This window comes from Anomaloglossus baeobatrachus, chromosome 3, assembly GCF_048569485.1.
Source record: "Anomaloglossus baeobatrachus isolate aAnoBae1 chromosome 3, aAnoBae1.hap1, whole genome shotgun sequence".
Classification (NCBI taxonomy): Eukaryota; Metazoa; Chordata; class Amphibia; order Anura; family Aromobatidae; genus Anomaloglossus; species Anomaloglossus baeobatrachus.
The window spans coordinates 408,172,264-408,194,279 of record NC_134355.1 but is presented as its reverse complement, the minus strand read 5'-3'; the positions used below and the strand labels follow the sequence as shown (position 1 = coordinate 408,194,279).

Here is a 22,016-nt window from a genome sequence, read left to right as displayed (position 1 = left end):
TGTGCTTTTCTTTCAAAAATAAGGAAATATCTAAGTGACCCTAAACTTTTGAACTGTAGCGTATACAGTGTGTCCACCCATATTCTGTCCACCGCCATTAACCCTAGAACGCGCAAGCAAGTCAATCTGCCATAGAAAACAAATGACCTAGCAGGCCTGCGAGGCCCCAGGTATGCGTTCAAGGGTTAACTTGAGAATAGCGGGAGCTATAGGCATAGAAGTGCTGTCTAGGTATAGTAAAGTAGCCATGCGCTGCACAATGAAACCACCTCTAGCACCACCTGGTGGAAAACAGCGGAGTTAGCATTTTTATCTCAAAAACGGAACGAGATAGAGAAAAAAAGTGAATTACAAAGTTTTAGGGCAACATCAATTCAATATGAATCGACAACTTGCATACAGAAATGCTATGATTAGATCGTGTAAAACTCACAAGGCTACGGACGTAAAGTGATACCTCATGGAGACCTTCCTAAAAGTCATTGGGTATGGTGGCTGCGTGGAGTGGCCTCAACGCTAATCTGACCTGCTCCCATTGGACTTTTTTTCTGTGAGGTCACATCAAACAGCAGGTGTATGCGACCCCTCCACCAACATTACAGGACCTACGACGACATATCCCAGATCCTTGTGCCAATGTGTCACCTATCATATTGCATAACGTGCAGCAAGATACAGTATGCTGTCCAGAGTCCAGATTGGCATTGCATCTGACGGTGGCCACTTTGAGCATCAAATTTAAATGAGCCCCATATGCGTGACCGGCATTCAATGTTTTGGGGGGTCATGGGTTTCATATCATAGCATTTCTGTATGCAAGGTGTTGATTCGTATTGAATTGTTGATGCCCTGCAACTTTATAATTCACTTTTTTTCTCTATATCGTTCTGTTTTCGAGATAAAAAGACTAACTCCGTTGTTTTCCACCAGGTGGCACTATAGGTGGTTTCATTGCGTAGCACACGGCTACTTTACTATACCTAGACACCACTTCTATGCTTATAGCTGCCGCCATTCTCAAGTTAATGGCGGTGGACAGGATACGGGTGGACACACTATATATATTGCCTAAGTGGGGTTCATAATGTATATACAGTTAGGTCCATATATATTTGGACGCTGACACAATTTTTTCTTTTTTTACCTGTTTACTGAAACCTATTCAAGCTATAGTTATATAATGTGCATGGACATAAAGTCCTGTCTTTTAGCTTTCATTTGAGAGAATCCACATTAAATTTTGAAGAGTTTAGGAGTTTCAGCTCCTTTGCATGTGCTACCCTGATTTTAAAGGGTCTAAAAGTAATTTGACATTTAAGTCAAAGGCTGTTTCATGGGTCAGTGTGGGATGTTATTTCATTATCAATTAAGCACATAAAAAGCCTGGAGTTGATTTGAGGTCTAATGCTTGCATTGTGAAGTGTTTACTGAGAAATAAACATGCCGTCAAAGGAGCTGTCCATGCAGATGGAACAAGCCATCCTTCATAAGTGAAAACAGAAAAAAAATCTGAGAAATTGCTACAATATTAGGAGTGGATAAATCTACAGTTTGGTACATCATGAGAAAGAAAGAAAGCACTGGTGACCTCAACAATGCAAAAATACCTGGACACCCATGTAAGACAACAGTGGTGGATGATCGCAGAATAATTACCATGGTAAAGAGAAACCCCATCACAACATCCAACCACATGAACACCACTCTCCAGGATGTAGGCGTCTCACTATCCAAATCTACCATAAAGAGAAGACTTCATGACAGAAAATACAGAGGGTTCAATGCACCGTGCAAGCCACTCATAAGCCTCAAGAATAAGAACGCTAGATTGAACTTTTTGGAAAAAAAACGAAAACAGCACAGTTCTGGAAGAACATTCTTTAGACAGATGAAGACAAGATCAACCTCTACTAGAATGATGGAAAAAAAATTACAGTAAATGCATGGTACAGCTCATGATCCAAAGCATACCACATCATCTGTTAAAGATGGCGGAGGAAGTGTGATGGCCGGGCATGTATGGCTGCCAGTGGCACTGGGTCCTTAGTGTTTATTGATGATGTGACACATCCCAGAAGCAGCCGGATGTATTCTGGGGTTTTCAAAGACATACTGTGTGCTCAAATCCAGCCAAACTGATCTGTCAGCATTTCATTATACAGATGGACAATGATCCAAAACATAAACTCAAAACACCCAGGAGTTTATTAAAGCAAAGAAGTGAAATATTCTTGAATGGCCAAGTCAGTCACCTGATCTCAAACTAATACAACACGCATTTCACTTGTTTAAGACTAAACTTCAGACACAAAGACCCAGAAACAGCAACTGAAAACCACTGTAGTAAAGGCCAGCAGAGCATTTAAAAGGAGGAAACCCAACGTCTGGTGATGTCCATGAGTTTAAGACTTCAGGCAGTGATTGCCAACAAAGGGTTTTCAACCAAGTATTAGCAATTAATATTTTATTTTCAAATATTTAATTTGTCCAATTACTTTTGAGCCCCTGAAATGAAGGGATTGAGTTTATAAAAATGCTTTAGTTCCTCACATTTTTATTCAATAATTTTGTTTAACCCACTGAATTAAAGCTGAAAGTCTGAACTTCAACTGCATCTGAACTGTTTTGCTCAAAATCCACTGGGGTAATTTACAGAAAAAAATTTGAAAAATGTTTTATCCATCCAAATATATACGGATCTTACTGTATGAGGCTATGTGAGTCTCATCATGTATATAGGAGGCTATGTGAGGCCTAAAATGTATTTAGGAGGTTATGTTAGGTCTCATGCTGTCTTAAGAAGACTATGTTGGACTAATACTGTTTATATGAGGAAATGTGGGGCTCATAATGTATATAGGAGGCTATGTGGGACTCCGAAATGTATATAGGAGGCTATGTGGGGACTCATGCTGTGTATAGGAGGCAATGAGGGGCTTAGAATGTATACAGGAGGCTTTATATATATATATATATATATATATATATATATATATATATATATATATATATATATATAGTACATATATATATAGTACATATATACACTCATAGCCATGTGGGGCTTATAATATATATAGGAAGCTATGTGGGGCTCATAATGTATATTGGAGGCTATGTACGACACATAGCTATATGGGGTCTCATTCTGTATATAGGAGGCTATATAGGGATTTCTGCTGTATATAGCAGGCTATGTGGGGCCTCATGCTGTATATAGAAGCCTATGTTGAGCTCATAATGTATTTAGGAAGTCATGTAAGAGCTCATGCTGGTATTTAGGAGAGTATGTGCAGACTAAAACTGTATATAGTAGACTGTAGGGGCTAATACTGTGTATAGGGGTTATTTTGGAGTTCATACTGTATATAGGGCTATGTGGGGGCTCACACTCTGTATAGAGGGGCTATGGGGAGGCTCACACTGTATATAGAAGAGCTATGGGGGCTCAACTGTTTAGAGTGGTATGTGGGCGTTCATAATGTATATTAAGGGCTATGCTGGGGCTTATATTGTATATAGAGATTATGTGGGGGCTTAGACTGTATGTAGTGGGCTGTGTGAGAGCTCACACTGTATATAGGGGGTTGTATGTAGGTTCTTATGGTATATGTGTATACAGTTAGGTCCAGAAATATTTGGACAGTGACACAAGTTTTGTTATTTTAGCTGTTTACAAAAACATGTTCAGAAATACAATTATATATATAATATGGGCTGAAAGTGCACACTCCCAGCTGCAATATGAGAGTTTTCACATCCAAATCGGAGAAAGGGTTTAGGAATCATAGCTCTGTAATGCATAGCCTCCTCTTTTTCAAGGGACCAAAAGTAATTGGACAAGGGACTCTAAGGGCTGCAATTAACTCTAGAAGGCGTCTCCCTCGTTAACCTGTAATCAATGAAGTACTTAAAAGGTCTGGGGTTGATTACAGGTGTGTGGTTTTGCATTTGGAAGCTGTTGCTGTGACCAGACAACATGCGGTCTAAGGAACTCTCAATTGAGGTGAAGCAGAACATCCTGAGGCTGAAAAAAAAGAAAAAATCCATCAGAGAGATAGCAGACATGCTTGGAGTAGCAAAATCAACAGTCGGGTACATTCTGAGAAAAAAGGAATTGACTGGTAAGCTTGGGAACTCAAAAAGGCCTGGGCGTCCACGGATGACAACAGTGGTGGATGATCGCCGCATACTTTCTTTGGTGAAGAAGAACCCGTTCACAACATCAACTGAAGTCCAGAACACTCTCAGTGAAGTAGGTGTATCTGTCTCTAAGTCAACAGTAAAGAGAAGACTCCAGGAAAGTAAATACAAAGGGTTCACATCTAGATGCAAACCATTCATCAATTCCAAAAATAGACAGGCCAGAGTTAAATTTGCTGAAAAACACCTCATGAAGCCAGCTCAGTTCTGGAAAAGTATTCTATGGACAGATGAGACAAAGATCAACCTGTACCAGAATGATGGGAAGAAAAAAGTTTGGAGAAGAAAGGGAATGGCACATGATCCAAGGCACACCACATCCTCTGTAAAACATGGTGGAGGCAACGTGATGGCATGGGCATGCATGGCTTTCAATGGCACTGGGTCACTTGTGTTTATTGATGACATAACAGCAGACAAGAGTAGCCGGATGAATTCTGAAGTGTACCGGGATATACTTTCAGCCCAGATTCAGCCAAATGCCGCAAAGTTGATCGGACGGCGCTTCATAGTACAGATGGACAATGACCCAAAGCATACAGCCAAAGCTACCCAGGAGTTCATGAGTGCAAAAAAGTGGAACATTCTGCAATGGCCAAGTCAATCACCAGATCTTAACCCAATTGAGCATGCATTGCACTTGCTCAAATCCAGACTTAAGACGGAAAGACCCACAAACAAGCAAGACCTGAAGGCTGCGAGTGTAAAGGCCTGGCAAAGCATTAAGAAGGAGAAAACCCAGCATTTGGTGATGTCCATGGGTTCCAGACTTAAGGCAGTGATTGCCTCCAAAGGATTCACAACAAAATATTGAAAATAAAAATATTTTGTTTGGGTTTGGTTTATTTGTCCAATTACTTTTGACCTCCTAAATGTGGAGTGTTTGTAAAGAAATGTGTACAATTCCTACAATTTCTATTAGATATTTTTGTTCAAACCTTCAAATTAAACGTTACAATCTGCACTTGAATTCTGTTGTAGAGGTTTCATTTCAAATCCAATGTGGTGGCATGCAGAGCCCAACTCGCGAAAATTGTGTCACTGTCCAAATATTTCTGGACCTAACTGTATGTAGAGCTATGTAAGGGCTTATAAAGTATGTAGGGAGCTATGTGATGACTCATGCTGTGTATTGGGGGGCTGTGTGTGGGCTCCTACTGTACATGAAGGGATGTCAGCATACTTAGTTTCACCTAATATTAAATAATACAATGAATATTTATATAAATAATAAATATGTTAATATTAATATTGAGCAGAATTAATTTAATTTTATTGGTTTGGCCCTTCACATCAGTCATAGTCTCTCATGTAGCCCCTTAGGAAAGTTGATTGCACACCCCTGGTCTAGAGACACGTCAGAGCATAATAAATATGTTCTAGAAAAAAGACAATCAATACACATCAAAATTGCTCACCTCTGCTGCTCAATGTCCGCAATATGGTCCTCAGCACTCTTTCTTACTACTTTTCACTATGCTGAAACTTCAGGTATCTTCATGCTGGGCCAGACATCCCAGCCTAGAGTCATGTTAAAAGGCCACAGTGCACATATTGATGGCAGTGTGATCTTTTGACATGCATGTGCTTAGGAATCTGGGCCTAGTCACTCCTGCAGGTCCTAGCCTAGAGGTCCTGACATTATGATGTTGCTGCATCACCAAGTTCAGCTGTGCAGTTTGGTTTTAGAATTGTTTTTATTTTAGTGGCCCCTCTACAGTTCAGCAAAATTGTGTCCAACCCTCCTCCATCTGTGTGAAACCATATTTCTAAAAAAAAAGCTACATTCGGGATAATTCAGATTTTAGCAAACATTTGAGTAGAGTTCAACTGTACTTAAATAAGTTTTTCCAACTCTGCTTGGTTCAGGTGAGTTCTCCTGTTCCCTCTATGGTTTTAAGCATTACCAGAATCACATGGAAGTGTCCTCAAAAGCAGTAAAAGGATCAAACGATTGAATTGTAGCTCGTAATGTTTGTACTCCAAAACATAATCTGTCAGGCCCCCATAAAAATTACATAGTTAAGGTCGCTTTACACGTGTCGATTTATTGTGCATTCGCATGTGCGATCGCACCTGCCCCCATCGTTTGTGCATTACGGGCAATTAGTTACCTCCCGAACGACCTCGCTGTGGGCGGCGAACCTCCTCTTCCTGAAGGGGAAGGGACGTTCGGTATCACAGCGACGTCACACAGCGGCTGCCCAATAGAAGCAGAGGGGCGGAGTTGAGCAGGACATAACATCCCGCCCACCTTCTTCCTTCCGCATTGCCGGCGGGACGCAGGTAAGCTGCAGTTCATCGTTCCCGGGGTGTCACACGGAGCGATGTGTGCTGCTTCGAGAACAAAGAACAACCGGCGCACAGAAGGACATTCGATTTTTTGAAAATGAGCGATGTGTCAACGAGCAACGATAAGGTGAGTATTTTTGCTTAATCACAGTCGCTCATAGCTGCCACACGCTACGATATGTCAAACGATGCCGGATATGCGTCACTACCGATGTGACCCCGACGACATATTGTTAGATATATCGTAGTGTGTAACGGGCCCTTAAGTCAGTCTGGTCAATATTGGTGGGTATATCTGATTTATCTAATATGTATGGGGCTTTTAGGAATAGGTCATTAACATAGAGCACATGTCCAATCCCTAGCTCCCAAACTAACCAATTTTTATTACCTCCAGCAACAGCCAGATCTAATCAGACCAGCAGTGCAGACCAACACTGCTACATTTGCTTTTTAGAGGCCTCTTGCAGATCAGCTCCTATTCTGTTCAATAGATGCTGATCTACAGTACCCAGTAGAGGCCAACAAACAAGGACAAGGTACAGAGCCGGGGCTCTCTTCTTTCCATCACACCAAGTGATTGGTTGGTAATGGGTTTCAGACTCCTAGCAGTCTTATATTGGAGATTTATCCAAAGGATAGCTCATCCCTTTAGGCATATCCTAAAGGGAAACTATTAACAATGCCCTCTGATAACAAAAGCATACATTTGCAGCAAAATTGAAAATGTCAAACAATTTATGACAGGCATTAGATAAATTTGTATCATCGAAAATAATTAAACATTTACATTTTTTGCAGACCACAAGGCCCGGAGTAATAAGGCCAATGTCAGCAATAGATAACAAGGACAGAAAATTTTATCCAAATTTGTTCCAGCATTTCTCCATGCCTCCATATAAAAGAGAATAACTGGGTCTCCAGGTGAGTTTGAAAGTGTTAATATTGGTCCTTAGAAATTTGATAGAAAGTTATGTTTAAGGGAAGGTGTTGTCCCAAAAAAAATCAATAACTGAAAAAATGTAATGTATTAATGTTTTAATTTTTTATTTTAATATTGTTATTTGTTTTTAATTGAGAAAAATATAAAAAAAAAAATTAAAAGTTTGATATTTTCCACTCTTAAACACTAGGGGGAGCAGCTGCTGAAATCCTACTGTAGAACTAGCTCACATTACAACTGCAATAAAAGTGGGCAGAATCTGCTCTCCTGTGTGTGATTTCACCTCTCCTCCCCTTCTGGGTGTTTCCAAAAGGATAAGAGAGAATGAAGTTTAGGATCACAGTGCTGAGCTATATTGTTGATGACCGCAAGGTGATCCTAATATCTAATAAGGACAGCTACATAGTGCTCCCCACATAGTGCTCTGCACGTCCCATACCATCAATGCTCTGCTGCACTCACACCCACCCGCAATGCTCTGCTGCAAGCATGCCGGCAATGCTCTGCTGCAATGTTCTATCGCATGCAAGCCTGAAATGTTCTACTGCACGTAAGCCTGCAATGTTCTACCACACGCACGCCCACAATGCTCTGCCACACGCACACCCGCAATGTTGTTCTGCTGCACGCACGCCCGCAATGTTCTGCCACACGCACGCCCGCACTCTTCTGCTGCACGCATGCCCATAATGTTCTGTCACACGCCTGCCCGCAATCTAAAATCTATTCCATGGCTAGGAATTTGGGTATTGCTAGCAGAAGCACCATCACCACCATTGGCCCCAGTCAACCAGACAGTAGTACCACAAGTGGCCTCCATGCCTTCGGCAAACATATTGATGTGGAGCAAGAGGAGGGCGTTATGGGTATATAGCAAATAACTTGTCTCAATCACAGCAGAATAATATAACATCTAACAACAACATGGTCCGTTTGAGTCAGTGTTCGGCACAGAATACTCTGCCTGATCAGAAATGACTAAAAGGGATAATTTTCGACTATTTATTTATTTATTTATTTAAATATGAAGTATTTCATTGTGTTGTTGAAAGGGCTGTTGCCATCCATTTCTAAGGTTGTTACTTTAACATCTCTTTGACCTTGATGTCACTATTGCTACAGAAAGGTTTGGATACAATCCTAGGAGACCTCTTTTCAAAGAGTTGTGTCAAACTTTGCACATTAGACTTTCTAAAGATTTGCTCATCTCTAGTTACTTTCTTTATGGTGCTGACAACTATTATTTTCCAGAAGTCAAATATGTTCTCCAATTTTACCATCTCTAACTTTAAATGGAATACACAATGGATTGTAATAAAATAAACTGATGAATTACACTTGGCATTGGGTTTTAAATATATTGTTATCTTAATATAATTCCTTAGCTGCCTAAAGCTGTCTAAAGCCATTATTCTACTTAAGATTATTAAACATGTAATACTGTAACGCTTGTTCAGTTGAATCAGAGATGTATTGTATTCAAATAAACAGTAAAAATATTGAACTTAATGCATAAACGTGCATACAATTGGTAGCGGGGTGATAAGTATTCTGTAATACAGCGCTTTTAAAGAATTAATTAATGATTTGTTAATGGAAACTTCTTGCAACCTTCGGGTGATTCAATCCTATAAAGGTTCCATCTAGTAACGTTAGACGTTCCATTAACACAGTTCATATATAATTACTTCAATGTTGCTACATGAGGTTAATGAAAAGTTATTACCTAATCTCATTTTACTAAAAAAGCAACTTAAGAAGGTAATGCTTGGAAACTAGGAAGAATAACACAATAAAACTTTGACTGGCATATTCAGAAACATTTAATATCTGGTTCATAAGCATCATAGTTTTGTTAACAATCTTTAATATTAATTTTAATCTTTTATAGTTTTATTTTTTCTTTTAGGCTATGTGCGCACCTATTCTTTTTTCATGCTTTACGCTGCGTTTTGCACCGCAGCATAACAGTATGCGTCCAGCGTCCCCAGCACAATCTATGAAGATTGTGTAAATTCCATCCGCATGTTGCATTTTAGAATGCAGCGTTTCGGCTGCTGAAATATTTTGCCAAAACGCTGCGTTCTAAAAAGCAACATGTCACTTCTTTTGTGCGTTCCGGATGCTTTTCCCACTCTGTCTATGGCAGAGAAAGCATCCAGAACGCATGAATTCCGCATGAATTCTGCATGCACAATGCTTTTCGGCTGAGTTTTGAAACGCACATGCAGTGACTTAAACACTGCGGAATAGAACGCACACATGCGCACATACCCTTAATGTTTTTTAATTATTGATATTTGACTTATTTACATTTGTAACATCATTGTATGCTTACTATGATATGCAAAAAAAAATTGCAAATAATGTCAATATTCTTTAAAGGAAACTTGACAGCTGATAAATAGTACCCAATCAACGGGCACTATGTATCAGACACTGACTGCATGACTTTAGCCATATACAGTTTAACACGAAAGCGAGTACACCCTTCACATATTTGTAAATATTTTATTACAGTGGATCCTCGGTTTACGAGTAACTTGGTGTGCAAGTATTTCACTATACGAGCAAAGCTTGCTGTAAATTTGTAACTCAGTTTGAGCAATCTTTGCTGTACGAGCAAATACTCACCGCACACACTTCCGGTTCTGTACTTTCACTGCGTTCTGACCCGCTCTTGAAGACCAAACAAACATACACACACATATGCACAAACACGCACACATAAATATTATGCTCACCTTACTTTCCATTCCCTCGCCGGCCTCCTGGTTCTTGTAGTCCGCAGGTACAGTATGTGTATCGGGTAACCATCGCGACAATGGAGTGACTTCCGCTGTCAGCTCTTCCTCAAAGGTAGCGCGCTGACCAATCAGAGGCAAGCGGCTCCTGCGTATGACACGGACGCTGACAGCGGAAGCTCCTGCATCATCGCGATGGTTATCAGATACACATCTTGTACCTGCGGACTACAAGAACCAGGACGCCGGCTAGGGAACAGAGGGTAAGGTGAGCATAGTGTATGTGTGTGTGTGTGTTTGTGCGTTTTTGTGCATGTGTAGAATGGCACAATAGGGGACATTGCACAACTTGTTGAATGAATTGTCTGAGCTTCCATTATTTCGTATGGGAAATTTTGCTTTGCTAGACGAGTAACTTGGTTAACAAGCACACTCCCAGAACGGATTGTTCTCGTAAGCCAAGGTTCCACTGGATTTCTTTTCGTGGGACAACACTGAAGATATGACACTTTGATACAATGTTAAGCAGTCCTGTACAGCTTGTATAACAGTTTAAATTTGGTGTGATCTCTAAATAACTCAACACACATTAATGTCAAAACCGCTGGCAACAAAAGTGAGTACACCCCTAGGTGAAAATGACCAAATTATGCCCATTTAGCCATTTTCCTTCCCGATATCATGTGACTCATTAATGTTACAAGTTTTCAGGGGTGAATGGGGAGCAGGTGTGTTAAACTTTGTATTATCGTTCACACACTCTCTCATCCTGGTCACTGGAAGTTCAACTTCGCACTTTATGGCAAAAAATTCTTGCCTAGCCTATAAGAAGATTGCTAGCACTCTGAAACTGAGCTGCAGCAAGGTGGATACGATCATACAGTGTTTTAACAAGGCATGTTCACTCAGGACAGGCTTTGCCCTTGTTAACCAAACAAGTTGAGTTCACATGCCACATCAAGAGGTTGTCTTTTCAAAATAGATGATGAGTACTGACAGCATTGCTGCAGGCTTTAAAGGAGGGCGAGGGTTAGCCTGTCAGCACTCAGTCTATATGCCACACACTGCATCAAATTTTTTGCATTTTGCATGGCTGTCACAACAGAAAGAAGGGTAGCCCAGAAATAGTTTGCTGAAGACAAGCAGACTAAGGACATGATTTACTGAAACTCTGTCCTGTTTTATGATGAAACCAAAATACACTTTTTTGATTCAGATGGTGACAAGCTTATGGTGGCAACCAAGTGAAGAGTACAAAGACAAGTGTGTCTTGCCTACAGTCAAGCATGGTGGTGGGAACGCCATGGTTTGGGGCTGCATGAGTGCTGCCAGCTGTGGAGAGCTACAGTTCATTGAGGGAACCATGCATGCCAACATATACTGTGACATACTGAAGCAGAGCATGATCCCCTTCTTTCAGAAACTGGACCACAGGGCTGTATTCCAGCATGATATCACCCCAAACACACCTCAAAGATAACCAATGCCTTGCTAAAGAAACTGAGGATAAAGGAGCTTTGTTTCCACACCTAAACCCTTTTGACCATTTGTGGGACATCCTCAAATGGAAGGTGGAGGAGCACAAGATCTGTAACACCCACCAGCCCCGTGATGTCATGGAGGAGTGGAAGAGGATTGCAATGGCTCCTGTGAAGCTCTTGTGAACTCCATACCCAAAAGAGTTAAGGCAGTGGTTGAAAATAAAGGTGGTCACACAAGAAATTGACACTTTAGACACAATTTGGCCATTTTGACTCACGGATGTACTCACTTTTTTGCCAACAATTTAATTATTTAGAGGGCACATCACATTTACACTGTTATAAAAGCTGTACACTGACTACTTTACTTTGTACCAAAGTGTCATATCTTCAGTGTTGTTCCATGCAATGATATAATAAACTATTTACAAAAATGTAAGGGGTGTACTTACTTTTGTGATATATTGTATATTTAACTTTGAAACACTTCAGAGAAAAACACAGTTTAATTGCTGCTGGGGACTATGCTTCCCTTGACTGAATAACATTGTAAATGATAAAGCTGCCTCTAATACACAATGTAGTTCTGTGTGATCTAGTTTCACAATGCTCTCTCATGATTCATTAATAGAGAGTAATCGAGAAGGGGTTTTATGCCACACTATTCACCAGGCACAAGGATGAGAAGATATTCAATGTACCTTTATTGTAGCTTGTGTCTACGCGTTTCAGGAGCTCAGCTCCCTTCATCAGGACATACAGCACAAAAATAACATATGTGCTGCTGATTCACAGATTGCAGCATAAATACAAGAGAAGGAGAAAAACAAGAACATAAGAGACGCCCTCAAAATAAAAAAATTGGTGGGCTGCAATGACGCATATAACAGGAAAACATTAAAAAACACCAAAAGAGAAAGGATTTCATGAAAAAAGATAGACGTTGCTATAAAAACATGTTATAAAATGTTAAAAACTGAATATTATGGGTTAAATTACAAGGAAGTATATAAAAAATATATAAATAAATAAAATAATTGATTTAGGGATTATCAGAATTTTTATTGTACTAGAACCGGTTAGCCTATACGGTTAGTTTGCATGGATAGAGGTATGGAGAGCCTTAACTGTCCGTACCACCCGGGAATTAGACACTGGCCTGTGCTGCTTTTCAGCCGTCATAGACTCTAAATACATGAAAAAAACTGTATGAACATTTTTGTTATTATGTCCTGATGAAGGGAGCAGAGCTCCTGAAACGAGTAGACACAAGCTACAATAAAGGAACATTGAATATCTTCTACTCCTTGTGCCTGGTGAATAGCGCGTCATAAAACCTCTTCTCCATTACTCTCTGTTATCTACCACAGAGGCTGCAGCAGAATTCACCTAAATACCACATGCATATACAGGAGTTGTGACTGGCACAACTCCTTGAGGCGAGTGTAAATCTTCCACTTCTCTCGGTATATACCGGGTAAGACCCTATTGCGCTTTCTATTTCCACAGTTTTATTCTAATGATTCATTAATGTAAGAGTGAATAGCAAGCAACCACTCGAAAGCAGGAGGAGGAAATAAAGTAAAACTGCAGCACATAGCTTACAAATATTCTCTATAGTTAGTGAACAGCAGTTCTATGTTACTGATCTATCACTAGCTCCAATTTGTGTAAAATAGGGTGGAAAAAGTAGTAGACTCCATCCCCTCTATCTCAGGAAAGACATAGGTTTAATCTTACTGTTAGGAGGAGGAGAATTCTGTTCTGGAGACACATATCCAAACTGGCTGATCATGTGGGTATTTGTAAGTCTACTGGGTTGATTGCTCACCACTTCTGGTAACCGTAAGTTGCCAAGGATGCTGAGGACTTTGTACCAGCCTGTCCACAGTAAACTGAAAACAAGTCTCCCAGGAACAATCCTGCTGGTCCCCTTCAACCTCTACCAGTCCCTTCAATTCCATGGCATGAATTTCATCATGTACCAACACCTCACTCAAGGCTGCAACACCATTTGCATCTCCATGATGACTCAATTCATTCCCCTGGTCAGTCTTTCCTCTGCTCCCAAGCTCACCACACAGTTCTTTTAACATGTGTTTCTCCCTGGTCTCCGTCTCCCTATTTTCTCAGATCAAGGGGTCCAGTTGAATTCTATAGTTTGGAGAGCCTTTTGCAAGCTGCTGAATGTCCAGCTGGATTTCTTCTCCATGCACTATTCTCACACTAATGGACAAGTGGAATGGGTAAATCACAGTCTCGTGACTTATCTATGCCAAGTTATCATTACTTATCAGGGTCATTAGGTGCAATTACTTCCCTGGGTGAAGATTTCCTACAACCACATTAGAGAGTCTTTTGGAGCATCTCCTTCTTTTATTGTATATTCCCAACTTCCTTAAGTACCCTCTCCTATGTCCGCTTCCTTCGGGGTACCAGTAGTTGACTCGTCTTTTGGCAAGTTGTTCTCGATCTCGCAGCAAACTCAGACTTCCCTCCTTAAAGGCATGTCTTGGATGATTTCCTACACAGACAAGTAGAGTGGTTCTCTGCACATCACCCTGAAAACACCATCCCCACCATCAAACATGGTGGTGGCAGCATCATGCTGTGGGGATGCTTTTCTTCAGCAGGAACAGGGAAGCTGGTTAGAGTTAATGGGAAGATTGCTGGAGCTAAACACAGAGAAATCCTGGGAGGAAAATCTGCTAGAAGTTCTTAATGACTTCAGACTGGAGTGTAGCAGGACAACAACCCTAAATACACTGTAAGAGCTACAATGGAATGGCTTAGCTACAATAGACACTAGATAGATAAATAGACGTCTGATATCATTATGTCATATACAGTGGGTACGGAAAGTATTCAGACCCCTTTAAATTTTTCACTCTTTGTTTCATTGCAGCCATTTGTCAGATTAAATTTGTTTCTCACTAATGTACACTCCGCACCCCATCTTGACAGAAAAAAACAGAAATGTAGAAATTTTTTCAAATTTTATAAAAAAGGAACACTGAAATATCACATGGTCATAAGTATTCAGACCCTTTACTTAGTATTGAGTAGAGGCACCTTTTTGTGCTGGTACAGCCATGAGTCTTCTTGGGAATGACACAACAAGTTTTTCACAAATACATTTGAGGATCCTCTGCCATTCTTCTTTGCAGATCCTCTCCTGTTCTGTCAAGTTGGATGGTGAACGTGGGTGGACAGCCATTTTCAGGTCTCTCCAGAGATTCTCAATTGCGTTTATGTCAGGGCACTGGCTAGGCCAGTCAAGAATGGTCACAGAGTTATTCTGAAGCCACCCCTTTGTTATTTTAGCTGTGTACTTAGGGTCATTGTCTTGTTGGAAGGTGAACCTTCGGCCATGTCTGAGGTAAAGCGCACTCTGGAAGAGGTTTTCTGCCAGGATATCTCTGTACTTGGCCACATTCATCTTTCCTTCATTTTTAACCATTTCACTGTGATGAGCTACCTGGTTTTCTCCAAACATACCACTTAGAATTATCACCAAAAAGTTCTATCTTCGGCTCATCAAATCTGAGAATCTTATTTCTCATAGTCTGGGAGTCCTTTATGTGTTTCTTTGCAAACTCTATGCGGGCTTTTAAATGTTTTGCACTGAGGAGAGGCTTTTGTCGAGCCACTCTGCCATAAAGGCCCAACTGGTGGAGGACTGCAGTGATAGTTGACTTTGTGCAACTTTCTCCCATCTCCCAACTGCATCTCAGGAGCTCAGCCACAGTGATCTTGGGGTTCTCTTTTACCTCTCTCACCAGGGCTCTTCTCTCACGATTGCTCAGTTTAGGTGGATGGCCAGGCCAAGGAAGAGTTCTGGTGGTCCCAAACTTCTTCCATTTAAGGATTATAGCGGCCACTGTGCTCTCAGGGACCTTGAGTATTGCAAAAATTCTTTTGTAACCTTGGCCAGATCTGTGCCTTGCCACAATTCTGTCTCTGAGCTCCTTGGGCAGTTTCGTTGACTTCATGATTCTCATATGGTGTGGCATGCACTGTGAACTCTTATATAGACAGGTGTGTGCCTTTCTAAATAAAGTCCTATCAGTTTAAATAAACACAGCTGGACTCCAATGAATCAGTAGAACCATCTCAAGTAGGATCACAAGGAAATGGACAGCATGTAACTTAAATATGAGTGTCTGAGCAAAGGGTCTGAATACTTATGGCCATGTGATATTTCAGTTTCTCTTGTTAAAAAAAAATAATTAGCAAATATTTCTACATTTGTTTTTTTCTGTCAAGATGGGGTGCAGAGTGTATATTAATAGGAAAAAAAATGGACCGGCACTCCAAATCTTCTGAAATATTTTTGTAGTTTATATCATCATATCATACAGGCATAAATTTACGCCTGTATGATATGATGGAATAAACTACAAAAATATTTCAGAAGATTTGGAGTGCAGATCCTTTGTATTAACTATATATATATATAAATATATATATATATATATACACATATATATATATATATATATATATATATATATATATATATATATATGTGTATATATATATATATATGTGTATGTATATATATATATATATATATATATATATATATATGTATATATTCACTACAGGTTTGGGTATATGTAGTACATAATATATTCGAAAAATGGATGATAGACAGATAAAGAGATAGATAGAGGGAGGAGGAAGTCACCCCTGCAGTCTTCCTCCTGATGTCTGTGTGGACCTGCAAAGTAACATCATCTCTCCCTGTGGTCCCCCATCTGATGTTTGGCGAATTGTGCCACTGCAATGGCTGCACATAGGAAAAGCCCGCCATGAAAAGGATCCCGGGGACTGGTGCATACAGTGGCTGCTGTCAGGGCCTCTGTGCACCAGTTTTAAAGGGCCAGTGTCCCAATTTGAAGTTCAGAGGCTACACTCCAATGGGCATTTGCCCGCCTTGCCAGATTATTAGTCTGGACCTGGTGACCACGGAGGTTGGAAGCCTAAAGATAAACAATGTATGTTGCCCCCGCTCAATCGCTCAATGTCTGCTCACCCTCTTTTTCCCTCCAAGGTCCCCGCCCTTATACTATAAAGAGACAGGAAGAGCGAAATGGGGAGCACAAAAAAGAATATCACGTAAAGCATAAAGTGCAGATAGTGCTAATGAGCATCCTCAACACTAGAGTTGAGCGCGGTTCGCGGTTCGAGGTTCTCCAGTTCGCGGCTCGAGTGATTTTGGGGGCTGTTCTAGATCGAACTAGAACTCGAGCTTTTTGCTAAAGCTCGATAGTTCTAGATATGTTCGAGAACGGTTCTAGCAGCAAAAAAAACAGCTAATTCCTAGCTGGCTTTCCGCTGTAATAGTGTAAGTCACTCTGTGACTCACACTATTATGACATTTCAGTGTATAGTGTGCGGGAACAGCGCATTCAGATCACTGCTGTATGTATAATGGCGATCGCCTTTTTTTTTTTTTTCCCTTGTCTTCCTTCCCTAAGCGCGCGCGTGTAGTGGGGCGGGCCAGCATGTCAGCCAATCCCAGACACACACACAGCTAAGTGGACTTTTAGCCAGAGAAGCAACGGCATGTGTGATAGGATGTCCATGTCACATGTCCCTGCATTATAAAACCGGACATTTTCCTCCAGCACGCCATTATCTGCCTTCTGCGTCCTTGGTGTCAGACATCACTGGCGCAGCTCCTATCGCCGATATTGCTGTATACGCTCCATACACAGTGCTGGACAGCTTAGGGATAGCACTTTCTATCAGTTCTTTTAAGGGCTCATACCGGCAGGGTCAGAGCCATAGGTGACAGAGTTTAAAACAGAGTTTACCAGCTACACAAGATGACAGCGTCTGTGTAGCTAAGGTCAGGGATTTCCTCGCTGCATTTCCCCATTAGGAGGGATAGAAAGGCAGGCTTCCTTTCCTCTACCCAGAGACCCACAACCCTGCCACTGTACCCTCCTGCCCTTTGCACACTCAAACTTATTGTTACTAAGCCATTATACTAGCAAACACTGAGTGAACTTAGTGGCATCCTAAACGTGGCTGTTGGACTTCTGTATTGCCCCAGTAGTGCAAAGATATTTGCAGCACGTCTGCCTGCATTGCATACTCCAACTCATTGTTACTAAGCCATTAAACTAGCAAACACTGAGTGAACTTAGTGGCATCCTAAACGTGGCTGTTGGACTGCTGTATTGCCCCAGTAGTGCAAAGATATTTACAGCACGTCTGCCTGCATTGCACACTCCAACTCATTGTTACTAAGCCATTATACTAGCAAACACTGAGTGAACTTAGTGGCATCCTAAACGTGGCTGTTGGACTGCTGTATTGTCCCAGTAGTGCAAAGATATTTGCAGCACGTCTGCCTGCATTGCACACGCAAACTCATTGTTACTAAGCCATTATACTAGCAAACACTGAGTGAACTTAGTGGCATCATAAAAGTGGCTGTTGGACTTCTGTATTGTCCCACTAGTGCAAAGATATTTGCAGCACGTCTGCCTGCATTGCACACTCAAACTCATTGTTACTAAGCCATTATACTAGCAAACACTGAGTGAACTTAGTGGCATCATAAAAGTGGCTGTTGGACTTCTGTATTGTCCCACTAGTGCAAAGATATTTGCAGCACGTCTGCCTGCATTGCACACTCAAACTCATTGATACTAAGCCATTATACTAGCAAACACTGAGTGAACTTAGTGGCATCCTAAACGTGGCTGTTGGACTGCTGTATTGCCCCAGTAGTGCAAAGATATTTGCAGCACGTCTGCCTGCATTGCACACTCAAACTCATTGTTACTAAGCCATTATACTAGCAAACACTGAGTGAACTTAGTGGCATCCTAAAAGTGGCTGTTGGACTTCTGTATTGTCCCACTAGTGCAAAGATATTTGCAGCACGTCTGCCTGCATTGCACACTCCAACTCATTGTTACTAAGCCATTATACTAGCAAACACTGAGTGAACTTAGTGGCATCCTAAACGTGGCTGTTGGACTGCTGTATTGCCCCAGTAGTGCAAAGATATTTGCAGCACGTCTACCTGCATTGCACACTCAAACTCATTGTTACTAAGCCATTATACTAGCAAACACTGAGTGAACTTAGTGGCATCATAAAAGTGGCTGTTGGACTTCTGTATTGTTACTAAGCCATTATACTAGCAATTTATGCTGCCAGTTTAAGGGCCGTAGTTGCATTGTCAGGGATAATTATTCTTTATTATTCTATTGTTAATAAAGCTAGACCACCGCTGCAATCTACACCACCTCTCAATTTTTACTACCACATTTTAAGTGCACAATCTTGTCGTAATCAACATGAGTGGCAAAATGACAGATGCTGGTGGAAAGGGGAAGAGGCGTGTTGGAAAAGGAAAAAAAGGGTTTGTCCGTGGGGAAGGTGGCAAAGATCCATTAACATCAGCTGAAGATAGACCATCTACCAGCAAAAGTAAGATGTCTACTACTTACCGTGGACAATCCGATGTGCTCCCTTTTTTACGGACAAGAACAACTGGAACAAAGGTAGATGATGGCCAAAAAAGGAAAATGCTTGAATGGATCTCAAGTGGTCCAACAAGTGACCTCTCAGCCACCTCAACTACCGCATCCAAAAAACACCAGTCCTCTGAGTTGTCATCCCAATCAAACTTGCTTTCTCCCAGCTCTGAAGTCTCCATCAGCCCTGCACAGTATGGTGGAACTGAGATGGCTGAGTCTGCAGAGCTGTTCAGTCACACTATAGCCTGGGAATCAGAGGTCTGCTCCCAAGCTACAGTGAGTACAGACCAGGAAATGGTCTGCAGTGATGCCCAGAACCTTTTTGACTCTGATTCAGGCCATGAGGACCAAGTTTCTGAGCATAATGTTGACCCTTTTTCACAAACTGTAACACCTGTATTTATAGACAATGAGGAACATACTGATGTTGATGAGACGCAGATACCAGATTGGGATGACAACTTAAATATTCGGTCAGGGCAAGAAGAGGCTCGGTCTGAAGGTGAGGGGAGTGCAAACACAACAATTGATGAGGAAGTTCTAGATTCCACCTACTGTCAACCCACAGTCAGGCCCTCGAGGAGGTCAACAGAGACGGTGGAGGAGGATGCAACTGACGACGAAGTTACCTTGCGCCTTCCTGGACAGAGTAGGAGTACTGGTAGCACGTCTACAACTGCATCCTCAGCCACCACTGTGCCTCTGAGCACTAGTCGGGGTGGATCAGCAGGTCGCATGCCCTCTAAACCTTGACTAGCCTGGTCCTTTTTTGACATAGAAAAAGATCGCCCAAATTATGTGATGTGTAAAATTTGTCGTGATTCTGTTAGTAGAGGTCAAAACCTCAGCAGTTTGACAACTTCTTCCATGAATCGTCACATGAATAAATATCATAGGTCCCAGTGGGAAACTCACCGTGCTGCAATGCGGCCTAGCGGAGCGAACCATCCACGGCCTGCCTCGTCCATCTTCTAGGACTGTGGGGACAGCTGTCACACCTGGTTTTCCACGCACAACTTCCACCACTGTAACCGCAACAGGCACTTTGCTTGGTAGGTCGTCAGTTGGTTTGGAAGGGGAAACAAGTGCGTGTGTACAGCTCTCTCAGACATCGATAGCACCAACGTTGGATGAAGGCGACATCATGTCTCCAACAGCACTTTCCTCACAAACCTGCATTTTTCCAGGGACACCCTACTCAACACCGTCTACACACAGCAGCCAGATCTCTGTCCCTCAGATGTGCACAAATAAAAGGCCATTTCCTGCGACCCATGACAAAGCTAAGAGGTTGACTTTATCCCTCTGTAAGCTCTTGGCTACCGAATGCTGCCTTTCCGCCTGGTGGACACACAGGATTTTAGAGACCTTATGTCTGTCGCTGTGCCCCAGTACCAGATGCCCAGTCGCCACTACTTCTCTAAGAAAGGTGTGCTCGCGCTACACCAGCATGTCGCACACAACATCACCGCTTCCTTGAGAAACTCTGTGTGTGAACGGGTGCATTTCACCACCGATACTTGGACCAGTAAGCATGGACAGGGACGTTACATGTCGCTGACGGGGCACTGGGTAACTATGGTGATAGATGGTGAAGGGTCTGCTGCACAAGTCTTGCCGTCCCCACGACTTGTGTGTCAATCCTCTGTCTGTCCAAGTTCCGCCACTGCTTCTGCCTCCTCCACCTCATCTGTGTCCTCCACCTCCGCCCCAAGCCTGCCTGGTCAGGCCACCAGCGTTCTCACTGCGCAGAAGGAATCACGCACCCCTCATTACTATGCTGGCAGCAGAGCGCAACAGCATCAGGCGGTCTTTAGCTTGACATGTCTTGGGAATAAGAGTCACACAGCTGAGGAGTTGTGGTCAGCTCTGTGGTCCGAGTTTAATAAATGGTTGTCTCCACTCAACCTGCAGCCTGGTAAGGCCGTGTGCGACAATGCTGCAAACCTGGGTGCGGCCCTTCGCCTGGGCAAGGTGACACACGTACCTTGTATGGCTCACGTGTTGAACCTTGTTGTCCAGCAATTTTTAACACACTATCCCGGCCTAGATGGCCTTCTGACCAGGGCACGAAAACTGTCTGCTCACTTCCGCTGTTCAAGCACCGCAGCTGAGCGACTTGGATCGCTCCAGAAGTCTTTCGGTCTGCCGGTTCATCACCTGAAATGCGATGTGCCGACACGCTGGAATTCGACTCTCCACATGTTACAGCGACTGTGGCAGCACCGCCGAGCCCTGGTGCAATACGTAATGACGTATAGCCCTGGGCCAAAGAGATGCAGAGGTGGAGCAGATCACCCTGATGGAGTGGTCTCAGATCAAGGACCTATGCACCCTTCTGCACAGTTTCGACATGGCGACGAATATGTTTAGCGCTGACAATGCCATTATCAGCATGACAATTCCAGTCATTTACATGCTGGAGCACACGCTAAACACTATTCGGAGTCAGGGGGTGGGACAACAGGAAGGGGAGGAAGTACAGTAGGATTTATATGCGCAAGACACAACAACATCACCAAGGTCCAGACGTTCATCGTCACCAACGCGGCAGGAATGGAACCATGGGGGACAGGGATCAACAAGGGCGCATGGTAGCAGGCGAAATGTTGAGGAAGGTGCAGGAGAACATGAAGAAATGGAGGACGAAGTGTCCATGGACATGGAAGAGTCAGCGGATGAGGGAGACCTTGGCCAAATTTCAGTTGAAAGAGGTTGGAGGGAGATGTCAGAGGAAGAAAGAATGGTTAGCACCTCTATGCCACAAACACAGCGTGGACTTAGTCCACATGGCTGCGCAAGACACATGAGTGCTTTCTTGCTGCACTACCTCCAACATGACCCTCGT

General features: G+C 42.3%; 1 protein-coding gene across 2 annotated transcripts in view; it reads left to right on the top strand.

Annotated features, from left to right (window-relative positions):
* The window catches only part of MLIP (muscular LMNA interacting protein), a 551,953-nt gene that overhangs the window by 441,087 nt on the left and 88,850 nt on the right, over nt 1-22,016 (top strand). For both annotated transcript variants that reach the window (XM_075340299.1, XM_075340300.1), the window contains exon 12: nt 7,297-7,419. In XM_075340299.1, the coding sequence (XP_075196414.1) occupies nt 7,297-7,407 (111 nt within the window). In that variant the 3' untranslated portion in view covers nt 7,408-7,419. The remainder of the gene's footprint in view (nt 1-7,296; nt 7,420-22,016) is intronic.